At 49.7% G+C, this 21287-nt stretch overlaps 6 protein-coding genes and 2 non-coding genes across 8 annotated transcripts; 4 read left to right on the plus strand and 4 right to left on the minus strand.

Moving 5' to 3' along the window:
• The first annotated feature begins 2185 nt into the window (after positions 1–2185).
• Positions 2186–7068, plus strand: BO94DRAFT_18192 (uncharacterized protein). Its single transcript, XM_025605977.1, has 4 exons — positions 2186–2646; positions 2747–5047; positions 5105–6919; positions 6985–7068. Exons 1-3 carry the CDS (start codon positions 2356–2358, stop codon positions 6755–6757), a joined length of 4245 nt encoding a protein of 1414 aa, XP_025473482.1. The 5' UTR covers positions 2186–2355; the 3' UTR covers positions 6758–6919; positions 6985–7068.
• On the plus strand, positions 7069–8902 carry BO94DRAFT_18013 (putative MFS transporter). Its single transcript, XM_025605971.1, has 3 exons — positions 7069–7577; positions 7637–8168; positions 8239–8902. Exons 1-3 carry the CDS (start codon positions 7314–7316, stop codon positions 8883–8885), a joined length of 1443 nt encoding a protein of 480 aa, XP_025473483.1. The 5' UTR covers positions 7069–7313; the 3' UTR covers positions 8886–8902.
• A 523-nt stretch (positions 8903–9425) lies between these two features.
• BO94DRAFT_t13 lies at positions 9426–9512 on the plus strand. Its single transcript has one exon. It is a non-coding gene; the product is annotated as a tRNA-Tyr (tRNA).
• A 2104-nt stretch (positions 9513–11616) lies between these two features.
• Positions 11617–12568, minus strand: BO94DRAFT_530094 (uncharacterized protein). The gene has a single exon (XM_025610609.1). It carries the CDS (start codon positions 12359–12361, stop codon positions 11918–11920), a length of 444 nt encoding a protein of 147 aa, XP_025473484.1. The 5' UTR covers positions 12362–12568; the 3' UTR covers positions 11617–11917.
• A 434-nt stretch (positions 12569–13002) lies between these two features.
• Positions 13003–15279, minus strand: sit1 (putative siderochrome-iron transporter Sit1; the record flags this gene model as incomplete). The annotated part of the gene is made up of 12 exons (XM_025615334.1): positions 13003–13364; positions 13411–13470; positions 13516–13703; positions 13750–13843; positions 13888–13945; positions 13996–14321; positions 14367–14460; positions 14509–14613; positions 14681–14745; positions 14792–14867; positions 14923–15006; positions 15067–15279. The coding sequence occupies 12 exons, from the start codon at positions 15277–15279 to the stop codon at positions 13003–13005; spliced, it is 1725 nt and encodes a 574-aa protein (XP_025473485.1).
• Positions 15280–17211: 1932 nt separating this feature from the next.
• BO94DRAFT_t22 lies at positions 17212–17282 on the minus strand. The gene has a single exon. It is a non-coding gene; the product is annotated as a tRNA-Gly (tRNA).
• Positions 17283–18466: 1184 nt separating this feature from the next.
• Positions 18467–19963, plus strand: BO94DRAFT_506196 (pyridoxal phosphate-dependent decarboxylase family protein; the record flags this gene model as incomplete). The annotated part of the gene is made up of 1 exon (XM_025609564.1): positions 18467–19963. The coding sequence occupies one exon, from the start codon at positions 18467–18469 to the stop codon at positions 19961–19963; it is 1497 nt and encodes a 498-aa protein (XP_025473486.1).
• Positions 19964–20114: 151 nt separating this feature from the next.
• Positions 20115–21106, minus strand: BO94DRAFT_592712 (RTA1 domain-containing protein; the record flags this gene model as incomplete). The annotated part of the gene is made up of 3 exons (XM_025616156.1): positions 20115–20575; positions 20637–20885; positions 20941–21106. The coding sequence occupies 3 exons, from the start codon at positions 21104–21106 to the stop codon at positions 20115–20117; spliced, it is 876 nt and encodes a 291-aa protein (XP_025473487.1).
• Between the last annotated feature and the right edge of the window lie 181 nt (positions 21107–21287).

Genomic DNA, 21287 nt, shown 5'->3' on the forward strand with positions numbered 1-21287 from the left:
TCAAAATAGTCACGATCTACATTATACCTACTTATTACTTAGCTAACTATTGAACGCGTCTTCCATTCCATGTTCTTTTTCTTTTCTTGGTCTACATACGTATACGTACACCCTTCCCAATAGGTACCTAGGTAGTAACCGTACAATAAAACAATTAGGGAAATGAATACATTCTATCCATCCCATATAAAAAACTTGATTTTCCAATTCAGTTTTGTAACCATGATCGTCAAGGATAAGGATAACCCCTGATACGTACTGTGTAGCTATCTACTACTCGCTAGTGGGCAGATAGATAGATGGTCATGGCACGACCGACAGGTCAGGTGCCCGCCACAATCTGCTTGTCACGGGTACTACCCGCCCCGTCTTTCCCTTCCTTTCTTCCTTTCTTCCCCTCCCCCTGATAGGCAGTGTGGTGTCCGACCAATTTACTTGGGCTCAAGTCCATACGTTCTAGAAGTCGGAGATGATCAGGGCTGGGGAGTTGATTGGTGTGCTTATCTTCCTGCGCGAGGCTTGTGCGCCCCGATCGCGCAATGCGATGCGCTGAGCGGCAACTTGCTAGTTGCTTGAGGTGGTCTGGTCTGGTCTGGCCTGTCAGCCTTGTTATTGCGCGTGCGCTTCACGGCCAGCGTGGTTGGGTTTCGGTCACGCAACACAACACAACACAACACCGCCCGCCTCGCCGTCTTGCCGTCTGCTTTGCTCACTCGGCACATCCAACCCGTCCTCGGGGTTTTGTCACGATGCTGAAAATTTTTGCAGCTCAGGCGGACATTTCATTAGGCGCCGCGGCATGTCGGTTGTCAAATGAGGGAGTCATTATCGATTTAATCAGAAGATATGCGAAAGTTCTGGTGATGATCGCAGTTTGCTGGATGCCCGGACGCTCAGGTTCACGGTATCGTAACTGAACAGGATTTTCAATCACATCGACATCACTCCGACCGGGTTGATTGATTGATTTTCCTATCTTGACTTCGACACTAATTTGTGCAGACTGTTCTCGGCCTTCTTCTTATCCAATTACGAGATCGGTTTCATGGCACTCACGCTAGAGGACAAAGTCTCTCTGCTTTGCCGCCCGGAGTCACCAACATGACCAACGGAATCCTGAGCCGGGTCCGTGCGCAGCCAATTCAAGCTCGTCCGTGCTGAACGGGCAGACCTCGTCGTCGCCACTGCTTTTCTTGATAGAGAAACCTCGACCTTGTCGGACAAAAAGTGACGCTGGAGATGGTGCAGTCCAATTTCGGTGGGGGTGCAGTGTCAATTCAAGTTTGCAACCCTCTCCACGAACGAGTTAGCCAACATCATTATGATGCCTAGAACGACCAAGCGGCCCCAAAAAGGACAGCGCGTGGAAAACACCCCGGTGATCGTGTAGAGTCCAACGGTTTCGCCCACATCGACAATGTCTAGGCTCGCGGAATGCATTTGCGATAGTACCACGATGGTGTTGATGCCGTCTCCATCAGTCGTTAATCTGTTTCAATCTCGCCAAATTGCCCAATTAGTGCTTTGCAGTTCTCCGTCGCATCATGAAGAAGGGGCCGGAAGTACCTGAAAGTCATTACAACAATTCCAATGCCAGATAATTATTGCGGATCTTGACAATGTCATCAAACACATTCCACTTGGATACCACTCTGGCCGGGAGATTGTTCGGCAGCTCATCGGTGGCTTCGTTTCACCTCTCGGTACCATCTAATAGTAACCGGGACCCCTGGGACCAAATTATTGCCGACAATATCGTTGAACGTTTCTTCGCCATTGATCTCATCCGGTATCTCGGCGATGTTGACTTGCGTCCGGGAAATCTCCTGGTACGGATTCCACGCCAATCACGGACAAATTTCTATCAGTACTATTGTAAAATCTTCCGCATGGTCAAAATTGAGCCGCATCTTGCCCGGAGCCCCAGCTCTGTCAACATCTGCGCATCACGTTATTCTATCCCGTTGTACGACCATGCACAGAGGTCTGTAGTGACTGTCGCAAAAGAGATCTGATTCGGGCCGGTAGCTTTGGTACCCACATACACGCCAACAACAGGCCCGGTGCCTATACTGCATCGCGCTATTGCAGCGATCAAGGATCTAGCCTCGCCTAGGGCACCTCAAGTAGCCAGTGATACACTGAAAACACTGTCCGCTCCCATATTTCCGCATTTGTTGACCACATTTCCCTCCAACACAGCTGGGGGACAAAATGGGCCTTTCATTGAAATTTCTCCCCTCCATCTCATAAAGCGTACCCGTCCCATCCTCTCTCTCAAGCCAGCTGAATTGTCGTGATTTCCCCAGCTTTGTAATCTTGTATTCGATACTATCTACCCGTCCAGCAATTCCGATGGAGGCCGAAACGGCGATCAAGAGCCTGCGGGCCTTCCTGGGCAACACAGACATGAACCCTGAGGCTGAAGAAGAATTGGCAAATTTGTGGACAGACATTGATTGTCAAATCAGTAAACTTTCGTCGCACTTGTCAGATATCGAGGGTAATCGAGGGGCCACCCTGGGCAGGCTGAAAACCCACTGCGAGGAACAGACGAAGAATCATCCCCGATCGCAAAAAGTTGTGATGCGCTTTGTGAAGGTATTAGAAACGCTGAACTCGATCGCAGGCGACAGCGCCTCTGGTGTACGTCCCACGACCTCGTTATGTTTCGTTTCTGAAGGACTGAAAAATGGGGCAAATATTGCTTTTGCTGACTCGACGACCGTTGGAATTTGGCTTCTAGGCATTTCCTGGCGCATCGGCTTGTTTCAAAGGTCTGGCAATCCTGGTCGCTGGGATCCAAAATTATGCCAATCTTCCCGAGGAACTTGGCAAGCTGGCGGATGCTTGCATGCGCGGACTCGAGAATATCCAAGGCATGTATGTGAACGCGGGGCTGGCGATCAAAATTCACCGGCGTTTTGCTCTGATAGTGCAGATCTGCTGCGAATGTGCCAACGCGACTCAGAGTCGAAAATATCGCCTCAAACGTGCGGTGGAAAAGACCTTTGGGGATGATAAGATCAAAGCGTTGATGGACGAGCTGAGTGAGCTGCGAGAGGATCAAGTGGAATCGGTGGTCAATGATCTCCATCGAGTCACCTTCTCCACGGATGCCGAGAGAAAGTGGCGCCGCAGCTTGGTGAAAGCCTTGGACTTTCATCCGGGAGAACTGGGCCCGAACGAAGAGCCGATGAAAAGCAGTTTAGGCATGCTCTACCGGCCTCCATTTGAGAACACTGGCAAGTGGATTGACAGCAACGAATCGTTCCAGGCATGGCTGGACGGCAGCCAAACGACCATTTGCCTCCTGGTCGCCCCGGCGGGATATGGCAAATCGTATCTGATGGCCAACCTGACCAACCGCCTGCCTCCGTCCAAGGCCCGGGGCTTGGTGGCCTTCTATTTTCATGAAAAGATGGACCTGACTCCTTCCATGGTCGATTCGGCCGGCTTGGTCCGCCAAGCAGTCCGCAGTATCATTTGGCAGTGTGCGGTGGACTATTCTCCTTTGTTAAAATCAATGGCGCCACTTATCCAGGAGTACGGTAGCCCCGAGCAGAGGGACCCGATTGAACTTTGGACGAGGCTGCTGGTCGACAACGACGAAAGAAAGCGAATGGATCACGTAATCTTTGTGCTTATAGATTGCTCATCGATTGGGATTGCGGCGTTTCTTCCACTGATACGGACCTTGAACAGGTCCCGGGACCACAAGATCAGACTGATGCTTACCGCGAGCCCAGATGATCTCCTGACATTGTCCCAAGGGGATAATCCAAGCGTGGCAAAGGTGGACTTGGGCCATCACAGCAAGCCAGACATTGCTGTTTATGCGACTTCTCGGATGAACCAAATGGCGTCTCTTGGGAGGGAAACAAATCCAACCGTCCAGCTTTATAGAAAAAAGATTTTGAAGGAGCTACAAGAGAAGAGTGGAGGTGATTGGTTGAAAGTGACGACTACGTTGGATTACATCGCCCGAATGGAGACCAACCCAGGCAAAATTGATGAGATCCTTAATGGCCTGACGAATAGTCGGGAAACCACGACTGTCAATCTCATCGCGGAACTCAATCGCCAATTGGACAGCGACCAGATCCGCGAGCTAAACGCGGCAATCGTTTGTATCACGCATGGATTCCGTCTTTGGACCCCCGAAGAGATGGACGAGATTTTACGCCTCGGGTACCAGAAGGATTGGTTCTGCAGCTTCCGGGAAAGAATGAGATGGTATCCCTTATTAGATTTGAACCCTGCGGGATATGTCACATGGCAATCACCAGACATCCCGGAAGGCATCCCCAAGAGAAGCGAGCTAGAGCTGGAACGAGACGTTCGTTCGGCAGAGATTGACATTGTTCACCATTTCCTGCGCCAGGTGTGTCCTGAGGCCTTATTTCGGAAGCTCGAATTTGATACCTTTCTGGAAGGAAAGCGCATTGGAACCATGAATCCGGATCACCTGATGATATGCAAGGACGAATCAAACGCGCACATCCGAATGGCTTTGATTTGTCTACAGATCCTTACGACCCAGCAGGCGGCCGACTCGCTCATCCAGTACGCTGGCAAGAACCTCCTGCGTCATCTGAAATGCACTGGTCTATCTCAGGTCGCACCCGATCTAAAACGACAAGCTGGCCGCTTGCTAGCAGAACTCTTCACCAGCTCCAAGGGGATCAAGACCATGTTCTGGATCAATCCAGAAGAAAAGATGGTCGGCCTATTGGGGTGGATAATGGGGGAGGGTAGGGGCCAGCAACAGTGGCTCCGTGCTATCTGCGATGACTGGCTTAACAGCGACAGGGGCGGCAATTTACTTGCATCCTGGTTCAAAGACCCGGTTGTTACGGCCGACATTGTTGAGCAGAAGCAGATGAACCTCGTCTCTGCCTTCTGCAACTCAAGCGACACGCGATATGAGCTCTTATTCAAAGCGATCTCGGAAAACATCATGTTAGAATTGTGTATAGCGCAGAGCCATGAAGCCATTCTTACCGGGATGGAATATTTAACTGCCTTCATTCGCAGGATCAGCAAGGTGCGTCTGCTTCTGATTCGCACGTCGCAACTATAGTCATCAACTGACTCGTCCGAGCCTCAGCTTCCTTTAAACACCAAACCCAGCAATCAAGAGAGCGAGGCCCGTCTTCCCACGCTGACAGAATGGCTGATGGTTGATGAGTACTATCAGCCTTACATAAGGACAATAGATTCCACTAATCCTCCTTCCGTGGAATTGATGAACTTCAAAGCAGTATATCATGCTCGCATCGCAGCTAGCATCGATCTTCTGATCGAGTTCAAGAATATAGGCGAGATGGAAATGACGGAAGCGATTCGAATCAGAGATGAGCGTCTCAGCGAGGCCTTGAACATCATGCCCGAGTGTATCCTGGCTTTGAGGATCCAGTTCCGTCACGAAAGGAACTCCACAAAGGCTCTCGAATTGATCGACCGTCTGATTTCGTCGGTCAAGAAGGAGGTAGATGGGGGCTTGGAGGCTGGCAACGCTATCATTGCGTCCCTTGTGCTTGAAAAGGGGAACAGGTACTGGGAATTGGGGCCGGAATATCATAATCGAGCGATCGCGGCGTATAATGATATGTGGAAGTACGGCTTCCCACTAGAACCCGACCCAGAGACCATGATGAATAACATCTACAAATTAAATGAACCCAGCGGGGTTTTCTGGGATCTCATCCGCCAAATGAATTCGTCATTTGAGAAATGGAAGCGTCATGTCGCTCAGGCTTGGCTTGGGATTTTCGGTACGGAAGCTTTCAAGAATCTCGCCAGAAAAGCGGTTCTACAAAAGGGGAGCCTTGGTCTTCTTGTGGACCTTCTTCGTCAAGCTTGGGAATCGGCGGCAGCGCAAGGCGATGTCCTTATACGCTGTGAATTCACACTTTGCTGTGCGTCCATTTATTTGACCGCTCTCAGGCGATTCCCTTCGGATGCGGAGGCTACGGCGAATATCATCGACAATCTGGAAAGATCGTTGCAGCTCAACGCTGCCCAGCCCCAGTACACGCTCAAGCCTCGGGAGGCTAATGAAGCCGATGACATACTTGCCGAATTGTATCTGAGACAGGCAATTGCCAACAACTCGAATCAGGATTGGGGTCAGAGGTTCGAGCAGTTCATGCAACGCTCCAACCATACAAAGTCTAGGGTGGTGTCATGCTGTTTTGCTAGATACGTATACATGACGCGTGGTGTCCCACAAGCCAAGGCAGCTGTGCAAGAATTGCTGAAGATGGCTTTAGAGATGCTATCAGATAAAGACCCATGTAATGACGGGCTAGCGTTCTCCTTCCTTTCCCGCATTATGGTCACATTCGGGGACCTGGAGAACACCAAGGTGATTGGCCGAATATTCCACCTGATTCGTCTCTCCTGGTGGACAGCGAGTGAGAAAGAGGCTGCCGATATGAAAGTCGATGCCAGCGCGGTCATCGCTCCCTATACCTGCACCTGGTGTGGAGAAGATGCAAACAACACCAGCGTCCTCGATCTTAGAAGCTGTTACTTATGTGTGGACTGTGCCGGAACTGTCTCTCTGCATGGCAAATGCTATGAAGAGTGGCGAAAGCTAGGTCCACATGCACAGCCTTGTCACGGGCATCAGTTCTTGTTCATCCCAGAGATGTACGTCACGCCACTGGTAAACACTCTGGTTCCAACGGAGCCCACGGTCATTTCTTTGAGTGAATGGAAGGACGGTCTGCGCAAGAAGTACCTGGAGTGACATTCCTGAAATCCAGGAGAATTAGTGGGAGGATTCTCCGTCCCGACCCATCACCGAACCATCTCCGCAGACGGCTGGCATGACTCTATTCCGGGCTTTGCCCGGGTTCTGGGCTGGACTGAGCCAATGGCAAGGCTGAGGTGGAGCTTCAACCACGTTTCTGTGAGTTCAATTCTCGGGTCTAGCCTCATTTTGAGCCCCACTTGGCCCTCACACAGTGACGGCAGATGAATTCTTCCCCTCACGCAATACATTTCCCCTCACGGAAAATTGTGCAAATTGGGGTGTAGAGTTGGGGTCGACATGTCTGCCATTCGCAAATATATACTGGGGCTCAGCAGAGCCTCCCCGCACCCTGGATATACAATCAAAAGTTCCATCCATTTTTTCATACTTGCCTGACTTGCCAATCAGGTCAATGCATTCAAAGTTCTTAGAAGCTATTTAAGTTTGGTCTAGAACGTCAGGTCCACTTGCTCGCTCACATTCCTGGTGGAGTGTTGATCTTCCGGTGTAGTGGTCACAAGCGTGCTTTGACACATTGATCGGCGTCACAATGGGACCCTCGACGGCAATAGCCGTAGCTGAAAAAGATGTCGAAGGAGCGGATATTCTTTTGGCTGACCTCGAGAATGCCGACCCTAAGCACCCACATAACTGGCCAATAGCCAAAAAGGTCCGGACGATCATCATTCTTGGCCTCATGAACATTTTAGCCACGGTGGCCAGCAGCATCTTGAGTGCTGGACAAACCGAGATTATGCAAGAGTTCAACATCGAAAAGGAAGTGGCTATTCTCACGACCACATTATTCTTAGTGGTATTGACCCTCAGGGCTAGCTACTTTGCATACGTCCGGGAAACTCATCTACGTCTTAGGGCTACATCTTCGGCTTCCTCACCTTGGGACCGTTGTCCGAAAAGTTCGGCCGCAAATGGCCGCTGATGATCGGGGTTATCATCTCCTCACTCTTCGAACTGATGCCCGCCCTGGGTACCAACCTCACCACCGTCCTCGTGGGACGCTTCTTCGCGGGCTTGTCCGGTATCTCACCCGTTGCGGTAATGGGGGGGGTCGTCAGCGACTGTTTCGCCACAGAACAGCGCGGCAATGCAATGGCGATCGCCGTGGCACTGATGTTCTCTGGGCCGACGTTCGGGCCCGTATTCGGCGGCTTCATCGTCGCTTCCCCCTTGCACTGGCGCTGGACCATGTGGGTGATGATTATCTGCGGCCTGGGCCTTGCGCTCCTCGGCGTGGTGTTCTTCCCAGAGACCTATACCCCGATCATTCTGCAAGCTCGCAAGCAGCACAAAACCCCAAGCCTCCAGTCTCCCGAGAAAGAGGAAGAGAGCAGCAATTCAAGTAATCTCGCGCAGGTCGCGAGACTCTACCTCATTCGTCCTTTTTGTACGTACCTCCCCCAATCTCCCTCAACATCCCGTTCAAAGTCCCACTACTTACACTCTCCAAACCACAGGGCTAATCTCCACCCAACCAATCCTCTTCCTCCTAACCCTCTACCAATCCCTCCTCTACGGCATCCTCTACCTCTTCTACCAATCCTACCCCTACACCTTTGGCACTCTCCGCGGCTGGCACACCGGCCTCAATACCCTCCCCCTCCTCGGCATCATCGTCGGCATATTCCTCGGCACAGTAGGAATCATCGTCTACAACCACCTCTACTTCCGATTCCACTGTCACGACCCAGACACAGGCAAATTTTGTCCCGAAGCCCGTCTCCCCCCCATGATCCTCGGCGGATGTCTCATCCCCACCGGCATGTTCTGGTACGCCTGGACCGCCTCCCCAGGCATCTACTGGGCGAGTCCCGTCTGCGCCAACCTCCTCATCGGTAGCGGCATGTATCTCCTCTTCATCCAAGGGTTCAGTTACATTGTGGATTGCTACACGGGGATGGCAAATAGTGCTATGGGAGTGAACGGCGCCATGCGGAGTATCTTCGGTGCTTCGTTTCCGTTGTTCGCGACTCAGATGTTTGTGGGACTGGGGGTCGCTGAGGCCACTTCGGTGCTGGGCGCCGTGTGTGTTGCTTTGGTGCCTGTGCCGGTGTGTTTTTGGTGGTGGGGGGCGACAATACGGGTTTGGTCGGAGGGGAGGTAGGTTGTTGTTTTGATGGTGGGTTGGATTGTATATATTAGTTGATGTGGGTGGGGGTCTGGTGCTGTTTTGGATTGACGACGGATGCTTGATGTACTATTTCATTTTTTTTTTTTTTTTTTTTTTTTTTTTTGTATAGAATATACCCATTCATAGACTATAAAATGTTCATAGGATCTTAAAGAAAGAGGAAACCCACGCGGAGGAGAACGCATGAACAAAAAGAGAGACAAGAAAAAATTCCCACCTCTCACGATGAAACATGTCCCACCCTTCCCAAATATATATCCCACCCCTCCAAAATATATGCACTACTGCACTGCCCTGTAAGCCAACTCAAAATAAACCAAACCGCCTCCCCATCTTTTAAACAGGATCATTCCCATCCCCTGCCCATCTTCCTAACCATCAGCGTTACCACAAAAGTCAACCTGTACAGTTATTCCCAACTCAATCAATCCATTAAACATAAGCGAAGTTGTACCTGCCCACTACAAATTACTTACTATAAGATCTAAAATTTGTATGCTCATCACATGCAAACCCCCGATGGTCTAGTTGGTTCATGGCGTCTGACTGTAATATTGTATTGTGATCAGAAAGTCACCAGTTCGATTCTGGTTCGGGGGAATGTCTTTTTTTTTCTTTCTTTTCTTTTTTTTTGTCTCTCGGGAGGGGTGGAGCACCACGGATATTTATTAGTAAATACTACTACTGGTTTTAATTCTTAGTTTACTTTTCATATTACTTTTGGGTCATGAATTAGTTTAAGAGTTTGTCTGTCTGTCTTTGGACTTGGATTATTTTCTTGGGTTGATAAGTTGATTAAGTATGTAAAGTATGAGGGGTTAGGATACCATAAAGATGGAGTCAAGAACTAGGAAAGATAGGGGTAGATGGTAGTTACATTAACATTCATGGCGAGGTCAGAGTAATTGTATATCAACAAGGGTATCAGTCATGAAGGTATCTGTCTGCAGTTAATTTCGGTTCCTTTGTCTAAGCACACGAGGCTATCTCGATGCGGAAGATGCAAAAGTATCAGAGCTGTTTCGGCGTGTATTTGGATTTCTGTGTTCCCTGAGAAGTTTCTTCATATCCTGTGATGGATATTGGTGACCAACGTCGTCCTCGTATATCGCACCTGCACGAAGGAGTCTCCGGGCAACGGAAACGTAGTTCTCTTTCACTGCATACGAAAGAGGAGTATTCCCATTGTCGTCCTTTGCGTTGACATCAGCCCCCCGTTCCAGCATAGCGGTGAACTTCTGCCGCCAGACCTCATCAGAAGGAACATAGCTTTTTACAAGCGTAAAAAGAGGCGTCTCGCTGCCCAGACCGTGTACATTGACTTCGTCCATGTTGTCCATTAGGAGTCGGATGATGTCTGCCGACACATTTGCCCAGGCTGCGTAATGAAGACTGGTCATTCCTTCTGTCGAGCTGGCCATGGGGTTGGCTCTGTGATTCAGCAGGCTCTGAACAACTGGCTTATGGCCGTGCCTCACTGCGGCCATTAGTGGCGTCATGTTACTTGCTGAGGGAGCGTCGAGGTTGACCCCCTTGCGGAGTAGCAGCTCAACCAGCTCTACCTTCCCGGTTTCGGCAGCCAGCTTGAGAGGCGTACTGCCTTCAGAGCTGAGCCCTTCGAGGTCAAGATTGGGCCACCGGCTGAAGATCTCATCGAGCACATAGACATTACCGGTCAATATAGCATGTATCAGAGGTCTGTCCTTATCATAGACCTCTTCGGCATCCGCTCTGGCATCCAGAAGTGCTCGTAATTCTATGATGTTCTGTTCTTTGATTGCTTGAATGAGAAACTTCCCGAGACCTGGCGTGGTAGATATTGTACTAGTCGAGTCACGAGTGCTGCCGTCAGAGATGCTAGGAGTCATCCCAGAAGACGATCTTGGAGGCGTTGGGTCTAACTCGGGCGATATGGTCTCATTCCTTGGTTGTGCAAGACTTTGGATCCTCGTTAGCCTTGTGCAGACCGTTCTTGCATACGGTCGCCTCTCAAAGTCGAGTGCAAGAACGTCGGAAAGGACCGCCTGGCACTCTAGTAGAAATTCTCTCGTGTATTCACTGTGCGCATTTGGAAGGCCTTCCACCCAGGCCTGGATATGTGGGTTAAGAACGGCAGGGACATCACGGTGAAAGTAATCATGGTCATAAGGTAAGATGCCATCGGCAGCCTTCCCCCTTCTGGTATCAAGATCACTCAATCCTTGCTGGCCTTGAAGGCCTAGTGAGAGGACCCGGACAAGGATGCACCCAAAAGACCAGACATCGCTCCTGCGGCCAGATTCTCGGCCACTGCATACCTCCGGGGCTTGATATGGTCCTAGGAGTGGCACCGAAGTGTGTCTGACCGAGGTGTTTGTGCCTTCTGTTTGCCGGATGCTGGATATCCCAAAATCGGTTATCTTCCATTTTCCTGTCGGTAACGAGTTTCCTTCAAAAAAAACGAGAATATTCGCTGGCTTGAGATCTCGATGGCAACACGTTAGTCCTAGCTCCGGGGATCGAAGGTCTTCGTGCAGAAAATTGAGAGCATCGGCCACATTTGCTGCCTCTGTCACCAGGTCCTTCATTGTGTGGCAACGGTTGTTCGGATGTCTGCCATGTCCACCACTGAGAAACTGTTCTAGATCCATGTCGGCCAAAGGTGAGATAATATTGAAATCATTGCCGACCGTTACCGTGGCGAGATAAGGAAGGATACGATCGTGATGTGCGAGGGCCGAGCGAAGGTGCTTCAGATTCTTGACTTCGAAACGGAAATACTGGCCGATAGCAAAGCGTTTTCGGGCAATACGGACTTGTTTCTACACAAGTCAGCGCCTCCGCATGGAATGTCCTAACGAAAGAAACGCATACATATGATGGGAGGCCATGCGACCGTTGATAGTAGCCTCCTGGAATGATTTCCTCGGTGACACTCCCATATCCGCCCTGGAGAATTTTCTTGGACTCCTCGTTGATGAAAGGCAGTCTCCATTCTCGGCCAAACTCCAGACTCTCTCCCTCTCTCAAGATGATTGGGGAAAGATGTATTGGTCTGAGAGGAATTTGTGTGCCCACGGGCTGCCCAAAAAGGCGTTGTTCTCCAAATCCTCCAGTCTGAACTTGCCGATGCTTGCATCTGTACGGTCTCTCTCCCCATCAATGCCATAGTGTCCAAAAAATATCCTTCCGAACTGTGTCCATTCTGGCCACCCGATATAACAAAGGATCGAGATTATCTGCAGGAAGTCACGCTGGATAACGTCGATGTCGTCGTCGCGGAACCCCGGCTTTTTGAGACGGATAAAGTCCTTGAGAAGTTCCTGGGTCCAAAGAGCTGCAAGCCTTTCCCGCGCAACGAATGTCTCTGATGGTGTGGCTTTGTTCTGCATGGCGCTCGCCAAATTGGTGAGAATTTTGTCGTCAAAATCTCTAAGGGATTTGCGCGGCCGCAGTAGGCTGGCCATCATCGGGAGGATTCGATCGGCAAGGTTACGACCGTCCAGGTGTCACAGCGTGAGTCAAGGCTGTCGTGTGCAAGTCACACAAATCCTTGTATGTCTTGTGGGGTTGGAGGTTTTGCCGACTGTTCCATGGGGACGAGCTCGAATAGTTGGCTGAAGCTGACGGCTTCAGAGACAGGCTGAGAAGGGAAGGGTAGGAAGAGGAACGGTAAGAGGACAGGTGGATGTGAGATGGGCTGAAGGACAGTTGCCTTCGTCATCTCAACACAGCCGCGTCATGTGATGCTAGGTGTTCCAATCAACTTGCCTGGGGATGCTGCCTATCGCTTCCCCCGCGGGGCATCCTAGCGCTTATCCCGCACATGAACCTGTCAGAACTCTGAACTCTGAAGCCATCCCAACAGCCACGTGCTGGAATTTCCATGCCCCTGTCACCCAGCAAGGGGTAAAGTCAATCTTTATTTATGTGGGAAGATGAACTACATATCAAGATAATAGGTTCAGCAGGATCATTCCCAAGCAAACAGTTCATTTCACTAAGCGATCGGGAAAACAGAGTAGAAATCACACTATTCCTCTAAGCAAACCAGTCTCCCAGTGGACCGAAAGATCATTGTATCTAACCCCACCTAATAATCGATCGAGGATCAAGCCCCGTCACTATCCTCCTCGGCGTTCGTAAAGCTTTGCTCTTTGGTTAGAACCATGTTCCGGGTACACAGAGAGAATGCGACCAGCGGCACGGTCAAGCATATCCCGGTAATGCACAACAGCCGTTGAGTGGACTTGTACGCAGCAACGACCGCATCCCGATCCGGGGTACCCATGGGATAGGTGGCGCTGAAAGTGAAGGGATCCGCATATGCTTGAGCAGCCAGCGTAGCGTTACCAAGTCGACTGTTCAGCTCTCCCGGAAGAACCTGGGTCCAGATTGCCCCAGAAATACTTCCTCCCAGAGCACTACCGACATTATAGCACGCTAAGAACAGGCCCGTGACCACCGCCAAATCTTTATGCCGTTAGAACAGTCCCTGGGAGATGTGCTTCAAACTTACGCTCATGCTTGGTGGCAGCCTGGATGCTGGCCTGGGCAGGGTAAGGGAAAAGCCCTCCAGCTAGATAGTGTCAGTTGGCGCTGAGAGCTATAGGTGTGAGCCTACCAATCCCCAGAAGCACCTGGCCACCAATTATGCCCGAGTGACTGGACGAAGTGGGCCCTCCGCGATAATAGATCAGGATACCAAACGCCACCATGAATAACAGTGTCCCTCCGACGATGAATGGCTTTAGTCGTCTAACCTTGAAGACGACAAATCCCAACAGGAATCCGGTGATCACGGAGGCAAAGCTGGCAAGAGTTAATCTTTGACAATAGAGTTGTACGATCAGCTCACCTATACAAAGATCGAATCCTCGTTGCGCTCGTGATACTCTCATCAAAGCTAACAATAAGAACAGTGTAGAGATATTCGCCCTGCAGAACCCACGCTGTTCCCCGTCAGACAGAATGATGAAAAAGACCTCGTTCGTACCTGTGTTCAACATGAGTGCAATCCCTAATGCTCCCCAGACTGCTCTATCCTTGAGCAGCTACAAGATATGTTAGCCTCAGAGCATCGATAAAAAATAGCTGGTGCTACCTTGAAAGGGACCATCGGGTGTTTGCATGTCTTTTCCCAGATAACCCACACCGGAATACAGCACAACCCTACAACGAGAGGAGCGATAATCTTGGCTGTCTTCCATTGTGAAGCCAAGCCTCCCGCTATTGTAAATGGCACGAGGATCAGGGCAAGAAAGGCGATCAATAGGACGATGCCAATCACGTCCAAGTACCAAAACAATTCTTTTGCCAGCCGGTAAGCACCCAGTGTACGGAAAGAACTTCGAATATCATCCAACGCGCCACTACTCTTCGCTCTGCGATGAACGATGCAGAGAGTGACGAGCAAAGGAATTGTGCAAACTAGGAACCTCAGTCATTGTCTATGGCATGCGGGCATATACCTACTGGGATAGATTATGGCAAACATGCCTACGCCCCACCGCCATGTGGTCGTTCCCAGAACAGCTCCAGTGACATTACCACTGATCCAAGTGTTGACCTAAGAACATCAGCTTCGAGGCTCCGCTCTATATTCGGTCGACCTCACCAAAAACGGCAGTGCTGGGATATAGGAGAAGAGTAAGCGCGAGCGAAGCGAGGTGATATCCGCAACCAAAACCTCCACCAGCAGTATGATAGCGGTGTATCCGATCTATTCACGGTTCATTGTCAGCGAAATTGAACAGTGGATGTTGATTCTAAACAAGTTCAAAACTCACCTGATATAGAACAGCACCTGCAGCAAACTGCTCGACCGTATTTGAGGACGCCTCAACAATAGTACCTGGCAAGTCAGCACACAACCAGCCAAAATGGATGCAGCATAGTACCAATGGTATAAAAAACGATTGAGACCAGAATCAGTTCAACCCTCCCGAAAACATCTGCAACCTTGGCTGCAGTTGGCTGCAGTGCAGGGCCTGTTAGTAGTTTAGACGACACGATGAGGAAGGCCATTTACCTGTGCTGCAGCTGCAATAACCGCTCGGAGGATATCGATACTCGATAGTAAGCTGTGCGAGCCGTAAGAGGCGGTGGCATATGGCTACAAGTAGTCAGCGCGGTTTGTCCAACATTGACCATCGAGAAAGCAGTGCAGGTTTACCTGGTAGGTGCCCCGCACTTGACCGTCGAGTCCGTAGACGTAAGCGACGAGAAAGATCCCAGAAAATAGAAACACACGGTCGATGTTCCATAGGTAAGATGAGAGAACTTCAATCCGCTTGACTCCCGGGCTGTCTAATTCAGGCGGTGCGCCCGGACCTTGCGGGCCCTGGACTGCAACATGAGCAGTTGGGGTCTCTTTAGAACTGACCATGGTTAATCAAACCTCTTGCTCTTGTGAAGTATCCGAGAATAATCTCCAGGGTGGATCACAGCAGCAGGAAGGGAGACGATGAGATTTTGAGGGGGAAAAGTGTGGGCAAACAACAAAAACGTCATCCCGGCATCAGGCCGTACCTTGCTAACGGGAAGAAAGCCCAGACTGCATCACAAGTCCCTACAAATCTTATCTGATGGAACAGGTCAAGGTCTAGAATGGGGCCTTAGCTTAATCAGATAATTCCTGCCAGGCTTACCGTGGTTGAGATGCGTGAGTTAAACACTTCATACCGGACGGTTATGAAATTTGCTTATGCCAAGAGAGAAGAAGGCTGGCTTGGACTGTGATGGGCTGTCCTCACTGAGGGGATTTTTCGTAGAAAAGATATCATGGTGGATAGATCCTATACAACATGAGGAATCCTTTCGATTACTTGACTCATTTGAGCATTTGAGAGCTGTCTCGTCGATGAGACTTGCATGATGCATGGTGAAGGATTCTATCCTCCGAATAGTAGGTACTACTGGCAGTTACAGGAGAGCCCAATCACCTGACACAAGCACCATCACCAGTCCGTCAGACTTCATCATCTTCTTTCTACTGCATTCCACCACCACCGCAAAGCCAACTTCCGATCATACACTTCAACACATCATCCTAGAAGCACGCATGAGTTCTAGCCTTCCTTCTCCAAAATCACTATGTTGAGAGAATGAAATCTAACAAGTCCAGTCGAGTTTATTCCAGATGAACAGACCACCGAACCCTCCACCCCTTCCCAACTCCTCCACTTCGTTCCACCATTTCCCCAACCACATACTACTGGATGGTAGTTCAAAGCAATCTAGAGTATATGATCACCAATTCCTCCAAGCAGAAGCTTCAGATCTAGGACACCCTGGAACTACATCCCCATCGTACAGTCATTCCTATCTTCAACTCCCCAGACGACCACATAACCGGAACTCCGAAGGAGACTGAGATATTTTGCTAAATATGATTAAATCTGATTGATACGATTATCAGACAATGATGACGCAGGCAGTCTTGGCTTACATTCCTCGTCGGTATGATCTCTCCACTGCCAAATGCAAGGGCCGGCCTACGTAATAGCATTCATTCCGGTCCTGAAGATCCCCCTTGCATTCCCCCCAGGTCGACGATCTACATAATAATACCTCGGGGATTTACTGGTCCTACGTACCCCATACTGTGCAAGCAATAAAACAACTCAGTTATCCTCCGCCGTTCAGTCACGCCTTTACGGCCCGTTCCGGCACAGTCAATTTTAATCTCGGAGAATTAATTTCATGTGCACGAGGTGTGGGTGGAACGATACTGGTAGCTTCTGTATCCGGGAAGTGCTTACTGTTCTATGGATTCATTATCCAAGAGGAAACTCCTTTGCTACATTCTGTTAATCTACGGAGTACATACTATGAGATACCTGGTAGCTTGGGGGTCCCACTGGGGTTCAACTGCCACAAGGGCGGTCTGGTGGGATCATCTGGGGCGCAGGCCTGGTCAGATGAGCCTAGTCCCAAAGGGGTTGGTCTGGTTAGGCGAGAAATTAGCGTGGGCCAGGTCAGGCCCAGGTCAGGCCCAGGTCAGCTCAGGTCAGCTCAGGTCAGCTCAGGTCAGCTCAGGTCAGCTCAGGTCAGCTCAGGTCAGGCTACGGTCGGGCCAAATCAGGTCGCGTTGGAGTTGAACCTCGGCACCAGTTGTCTGTCTGGCTGACCCGACCAGACAACCCGCAACTATATAGCAACGCAACCTGCAAGTCTTTCTGAGAACTTCGTATATCATTAATTGAGCAGGTTCGAGTTTGTGTGAACCAAAAAGACAAAGGTGGAGTACTCCATAGGGCAGGTAAAACGCGACTGATCCGCCCGTGCTGCGGGCAGACCAGAAAAAAATGAATTGCTGTGCATCATCCGTGAATCGAACACGGGCCTCATCGATGGCAACGATGAATTCTACCACTAGACCAATGATGCCATTGAGCTATCAGCTCTTAATGAAGGAAATGCTCCAAATTTTGCTTTATGAACCTATGCCTAGGTTTTTCAACGCTGTCAAGATGCTCAACTTGGCCTGATCTCATCAATGTCGTCGTTTGTCGTTACTTGCCTGAGCAGGGTTTTACTCATGTGATGCTTGGCCCATCTGTTTGTAGGAATATCTTACTATGTTTTTAGTTTCAATATTGTGGAATCGCAGGATTTTGAGTCTTCGTCATTGAGCCTGGTGGGTGATGATATATATTGTGACGCCAGGTCAACCGACCGGGTTAATGTGGCATAAATAGCATAGCGACTCAGACAATATGCAACGTAAAACCCTCATAGAGCGAAAGGGTCAGGATATTAGCCAAAATGCCATAGAAAGAGTTCGACTAGTGGGTTTACACCAAGATACTAATCCCGTGTAAGTACCAGTCGTAGAAATGACGGGTGTGTGCAGATCCTTCTACCTGTGCCATCCGGCCTCATACCTCTCATTCAATACAGAACTGGTTAGACCGCTGTTAGTTTCTTGGGTGATCATTGTAGAAGGTCTCTCAGAGCTCATACAAAACTGCCAGACTATTGATGTTGTGTGAGGGACAGAGGGCGGATATAGTGCCATCTAGGCCCGAGGGCAGCTGCGAGCCTCAGTCAGCAAAAGTCTGGTTTGCAATCAGCATTCAATTTCCCGATCGTTTCCTTGATTCTCGTACCGGGTAGCCGGATAAGCTTGAACCAGACAGTGACGATATTAGTAAGACAGGACTTGGGATCCATATACCAAGAAAGCTGCCCCAGCTAAACCTTAACGGTCCTCATTATGCCGGGTCCAACAGCCATAGGCAAACTTGATCAGTATGCCAGAGCCAGTCCAAGAGATGTATTCCACCTTGAGGAAGCTTGGCCATTCCCCGGCTGTCCAGAGTTCAGCAGGTCATGTGGCTGGAACGTACCGGTGGACTCGAATCGAGTTTCCAGGTGCAGTTTTCCGCGCCGATTTCGCCAGTAGGATGAATGGCGAGCCCTGAACAAAAGCTCGCGCTATAAATACAAGAGAAATGTCTGCATTCTCTTTAGTTTTGAGAATTGCATTCGCGGCAATCTTTCGACTCCGGGACCCTGGGGATCACAGCGACAATTGTATCCAGGGTTTACCGTCTTAGTACCCCTTCACAATGGAAAAGATAGCGTGGAACACATTTCAAGAGCTTCCAGGAATTGTCGAAAAGTGCAAACTTTTTCGTGACCAAGATAATATTATCAAGCGCCCGACTAAAGAGCAGCAGGGCAATCTGTCAAATTCATCCCCACCAGATAAAGGGAGGTCATTGGAAGACGTCATTCAGGATACCGAAGAGATTCTGTCCTATCGATTTAGTACTGGCCACCCGAGGTTTTTCTCCTTTGTGCCAGCACCAGCATCGCCACTATCATGGCTCGGCGATGCTATTACCACCGCCTTCAACATCTACGCAGGGAGTTCCGAATCGGGAGCTGGCGTTAGTGCGATTGAAAACTCCATCATCCGCTGGGTGGCTGAGAGATTTGGAATGCCCCCCTCAGCTGGAGGGCAATTTGTTTCTGGTGCCTCAATTGCCTGCTTAACCGCATTGATTGTCGCTCGCGATCAGCTTGTGGAAGATGACATGCGTACAAAGGCGGTGGCATATTTGTCAGATGAGACGCACTTTTGTGTTGCAAAGGGACTTCGTATTACTGGACTTCTCGAGCACCAAATACGGACTGTGCCTTGCAATGCAAAATTTCAAATGGACCCGGATAATCTTCGCAGTACCATCGCTCAGGATATAAAAGATGGCCTAAAGCCTTATGTGGTCGTTGCAACCTGTGGAACAACGAGTACCGGAAGTATCGATCCCATGGATACAATCGCAGATATAGCCAAGGAGCACAACATGTGGATGCACGTTGATGCCGCCTACGGAGGCTCAGTTGCTTTTTGCGAATCCAAGAGAAACCTTCTGCAAGGCCTGGGTCGCGCTGACAGCATTGCCTGGGACCCACACAAATGGCTGTTTCAGCTTCTTGGATGCAGCCTTGTCGTTTTCAAGGAGAAAAGCCTTCCAGCCAAGAGCTTTGCGGCGGGAGCACATTTCCTGCGCGACCTCGAAGATGGTGGAAACCAAAACCCTTATAATTATGGGATAGAACTGTCCCGACCCGCTCGGCATATGAAGCTCTGGTTTTCGCTGCAAATTCTGGGAACAGACATGATTGATCAGATGATCTCGCGCGGGTTCGAACTCGCCGACCTCGTCGAGAGTGAAATAAGGAAGCTAGCGGACTGGGAAATAGTAACGCCTAATGCTCTGGCGGTCCTCAACTTTCGGTTTAATCCAAAGGGCATGAATGCAGACAATGTCAATAAGATCAACGAACTTGTATCGAAGGAGATGTCCGATCAAAACATCGCAGTCGCGTTTACCACATGCATCAATGGGGTAGTATGCCTTCGGATGTGTACCATTAACCCACGAACCACAGATAACGATATCAGAGATGTCATCAAAGCTCTGGATCAGAACGCACGAGTAATTAGCAGAAGGTTCCCAAGAACAGGACCAGGTCTCGATGACAGAGAGAAGGGATACGCAGCCATGAAAGACCGTCTGTTATGCTCAAACAGAGAAAGTGGTGTGTTGCCTGGGTGAGGAGAACCAACTACTAGGCGGGGAGGGATTCCAAGTTGCCCGGGTCACCTGATTATATAACTGCCCATTATGTATCAAAGTTTTTGTCACCGGATGGAATGCTAATTTGTTCCCTCCAATTACAATACATACTATCTTCAGAATATCTAGTCTATGCTGTTTCTGCGAGGTTGCCCGTAGCACCCTGTAGTCTTTCAAATCGAAATCCCTTGCTGACCAGCCCGCCTGATTTCAACCAAGCATTGAGCTCGCTCGGATGAACAACATGAAACAATAGCATGACCACAAACATGAGCAGTGCATCAAAGACATAAAGATACGCTTCATGGGAGATCAGATACCCACTGAAACCCTGAATATACTCAATAAGACGATAGATGGACCGCACAAGAATGAGCACACTAACGGAATACAACACCCAGATAAGCCTTCTCCAATCTATGCCAGAGCTGAGTGAATATGGCGTCGGACTCGAATCCATGCGGTGGTGGAATATGGCGGTAGATATGATGAAAAATCCGAAAAAGAGGATCTGGATGACGAGGCCGCCAGTAATGATGTGCGAACCATTTGTGGCGCTGCTTTGAGAGTGGCTAGCCATGAGACCGGCTCCTATAGACAATTCGTGAGTTGGTGTTGAGAAGATATCATCATGAAGTCAAATTGTACTTACCTCCTGCTTGAAGGAGGAACGACAGAACATCACCTGTAACGAAGATTTTCGTTAACCACTTCACCCTGATAAGGCTATGCTTCTCGGCATGAAGAACGACAATTAATCTCCCCAGCTCCATGTAAATACTGGCAGCAAAGAGAGCCGGTGCAACAAGAGGGAGTAGAGACTGGACGATGTATGGGCCCAGGGTCCAATTGGGAGATTGGTTAGATGATACGGCGCGGGCGCAGTAGCCGATCCATTCAACTACAGGAATATTAGAATATGCATAGAGTATAGAGCATGAGTCTTCTCAACTTACAGTATCCCCCAACGAGAGAAGGGATGAAAAACAATGTCTTCGTCCGAATGAGCTGGAATGTGTGCAAGGCAGTCGTGAGCAGAAAACAGATGATGAATATCACTGCTGCCGCAAGGGAGGGATCGTAACGGTAGTATTCAAAACCTGAGCGAGTTGTAAGTTCCATTGTGATTTCTATTTTCACCTCGCTCTCCCTTATCTTCTCGTAGTGTCCCCCCTGGAAGAATCGCGCAGGCTTTATATTTCACGCTTGACGAAGTCTGGGGCACAAGATAAGCCAAATTTAAGTAAGTAGACACATGGCTCTGATCACGTCTGGCGAAACCATGCCCTTTGAGAAAGAGGAA

This window comes from Aspergillus sclerotioniger, assembly GCF_003184525.1.
Source record: "Aspergillus sclerotioniger CBS 115572 chromosome Unknown BO94scaffold_1, whole genome shotgun sequence".
Taxonomy (NCBI): domain Eukaryota; kingdom Fungi; phylum Ascomycota; class Eurotiomycetes; order Eurotiales; family Aspergillaceae; genus Aspergillus; species Aspergillus sclerotioniger.

What these genes read in the sequence shown, in the direction of transcription:
- BO94DRAFT_18192 (XM_025605977.1), top strand. Translation starts at nt 2,356, where the DNA reads ATGGAGGCCGAAACGGCGATCAAGAGCCTGCGGGCCTTCCTGGGCAAC. An exon ending in CAGGCGACAGCGCCTCTGGT is followed by an intron (nt 2,647 to 2,746) that starts GTACGTCCCACG and finishes TTTGGCTTCTAG; the next exon opens with GCATTTCCTGGCGCATCGGC. An exon ending in TCATTCGCAGGATCAGCAAG is followed by an intron (nt 5,048 to 5,104) that starts GTGCGTCTGCTT and finishes GACTCGTCCGAG; the next exon opens with CCTCAGCTTCCTTTAAACAC.
- BO94DRAFT_18013 (XM_025605971.1), top strand. Translation starts at nt 7,314, where the DNA reads ATGGGACCCTCGACGGCAATAGCCGTAGCTGAAAAAGATGTCGAAGGA. An exon ending in CGACCACATTATTCTTAGTG is followed by an intron (nt 7,578 to 7,636) that starts GTATTGACCCTC and finishes TCTACGTCTTAG; the next exon opens with GGCTACATCTTCGGCTTCCT. An exon ending in CTACCTCATTCGTCCTTTTT is followed by an intron (nt 8,169 to 8,238) that starts GTACGTACCTCC and finishes TCCAAACCACAG; the next exon opens with GGCTAATCTCCACCCAACCA.
- BO94DRAFT_530094 (XM_025610609.1), bottom strand. Translation starts at nt 12,361, where the DNA reads ATGATGGCCAGCCTACTGCGGCCGCGCAAATCCCTTAGAGATTTTGAC.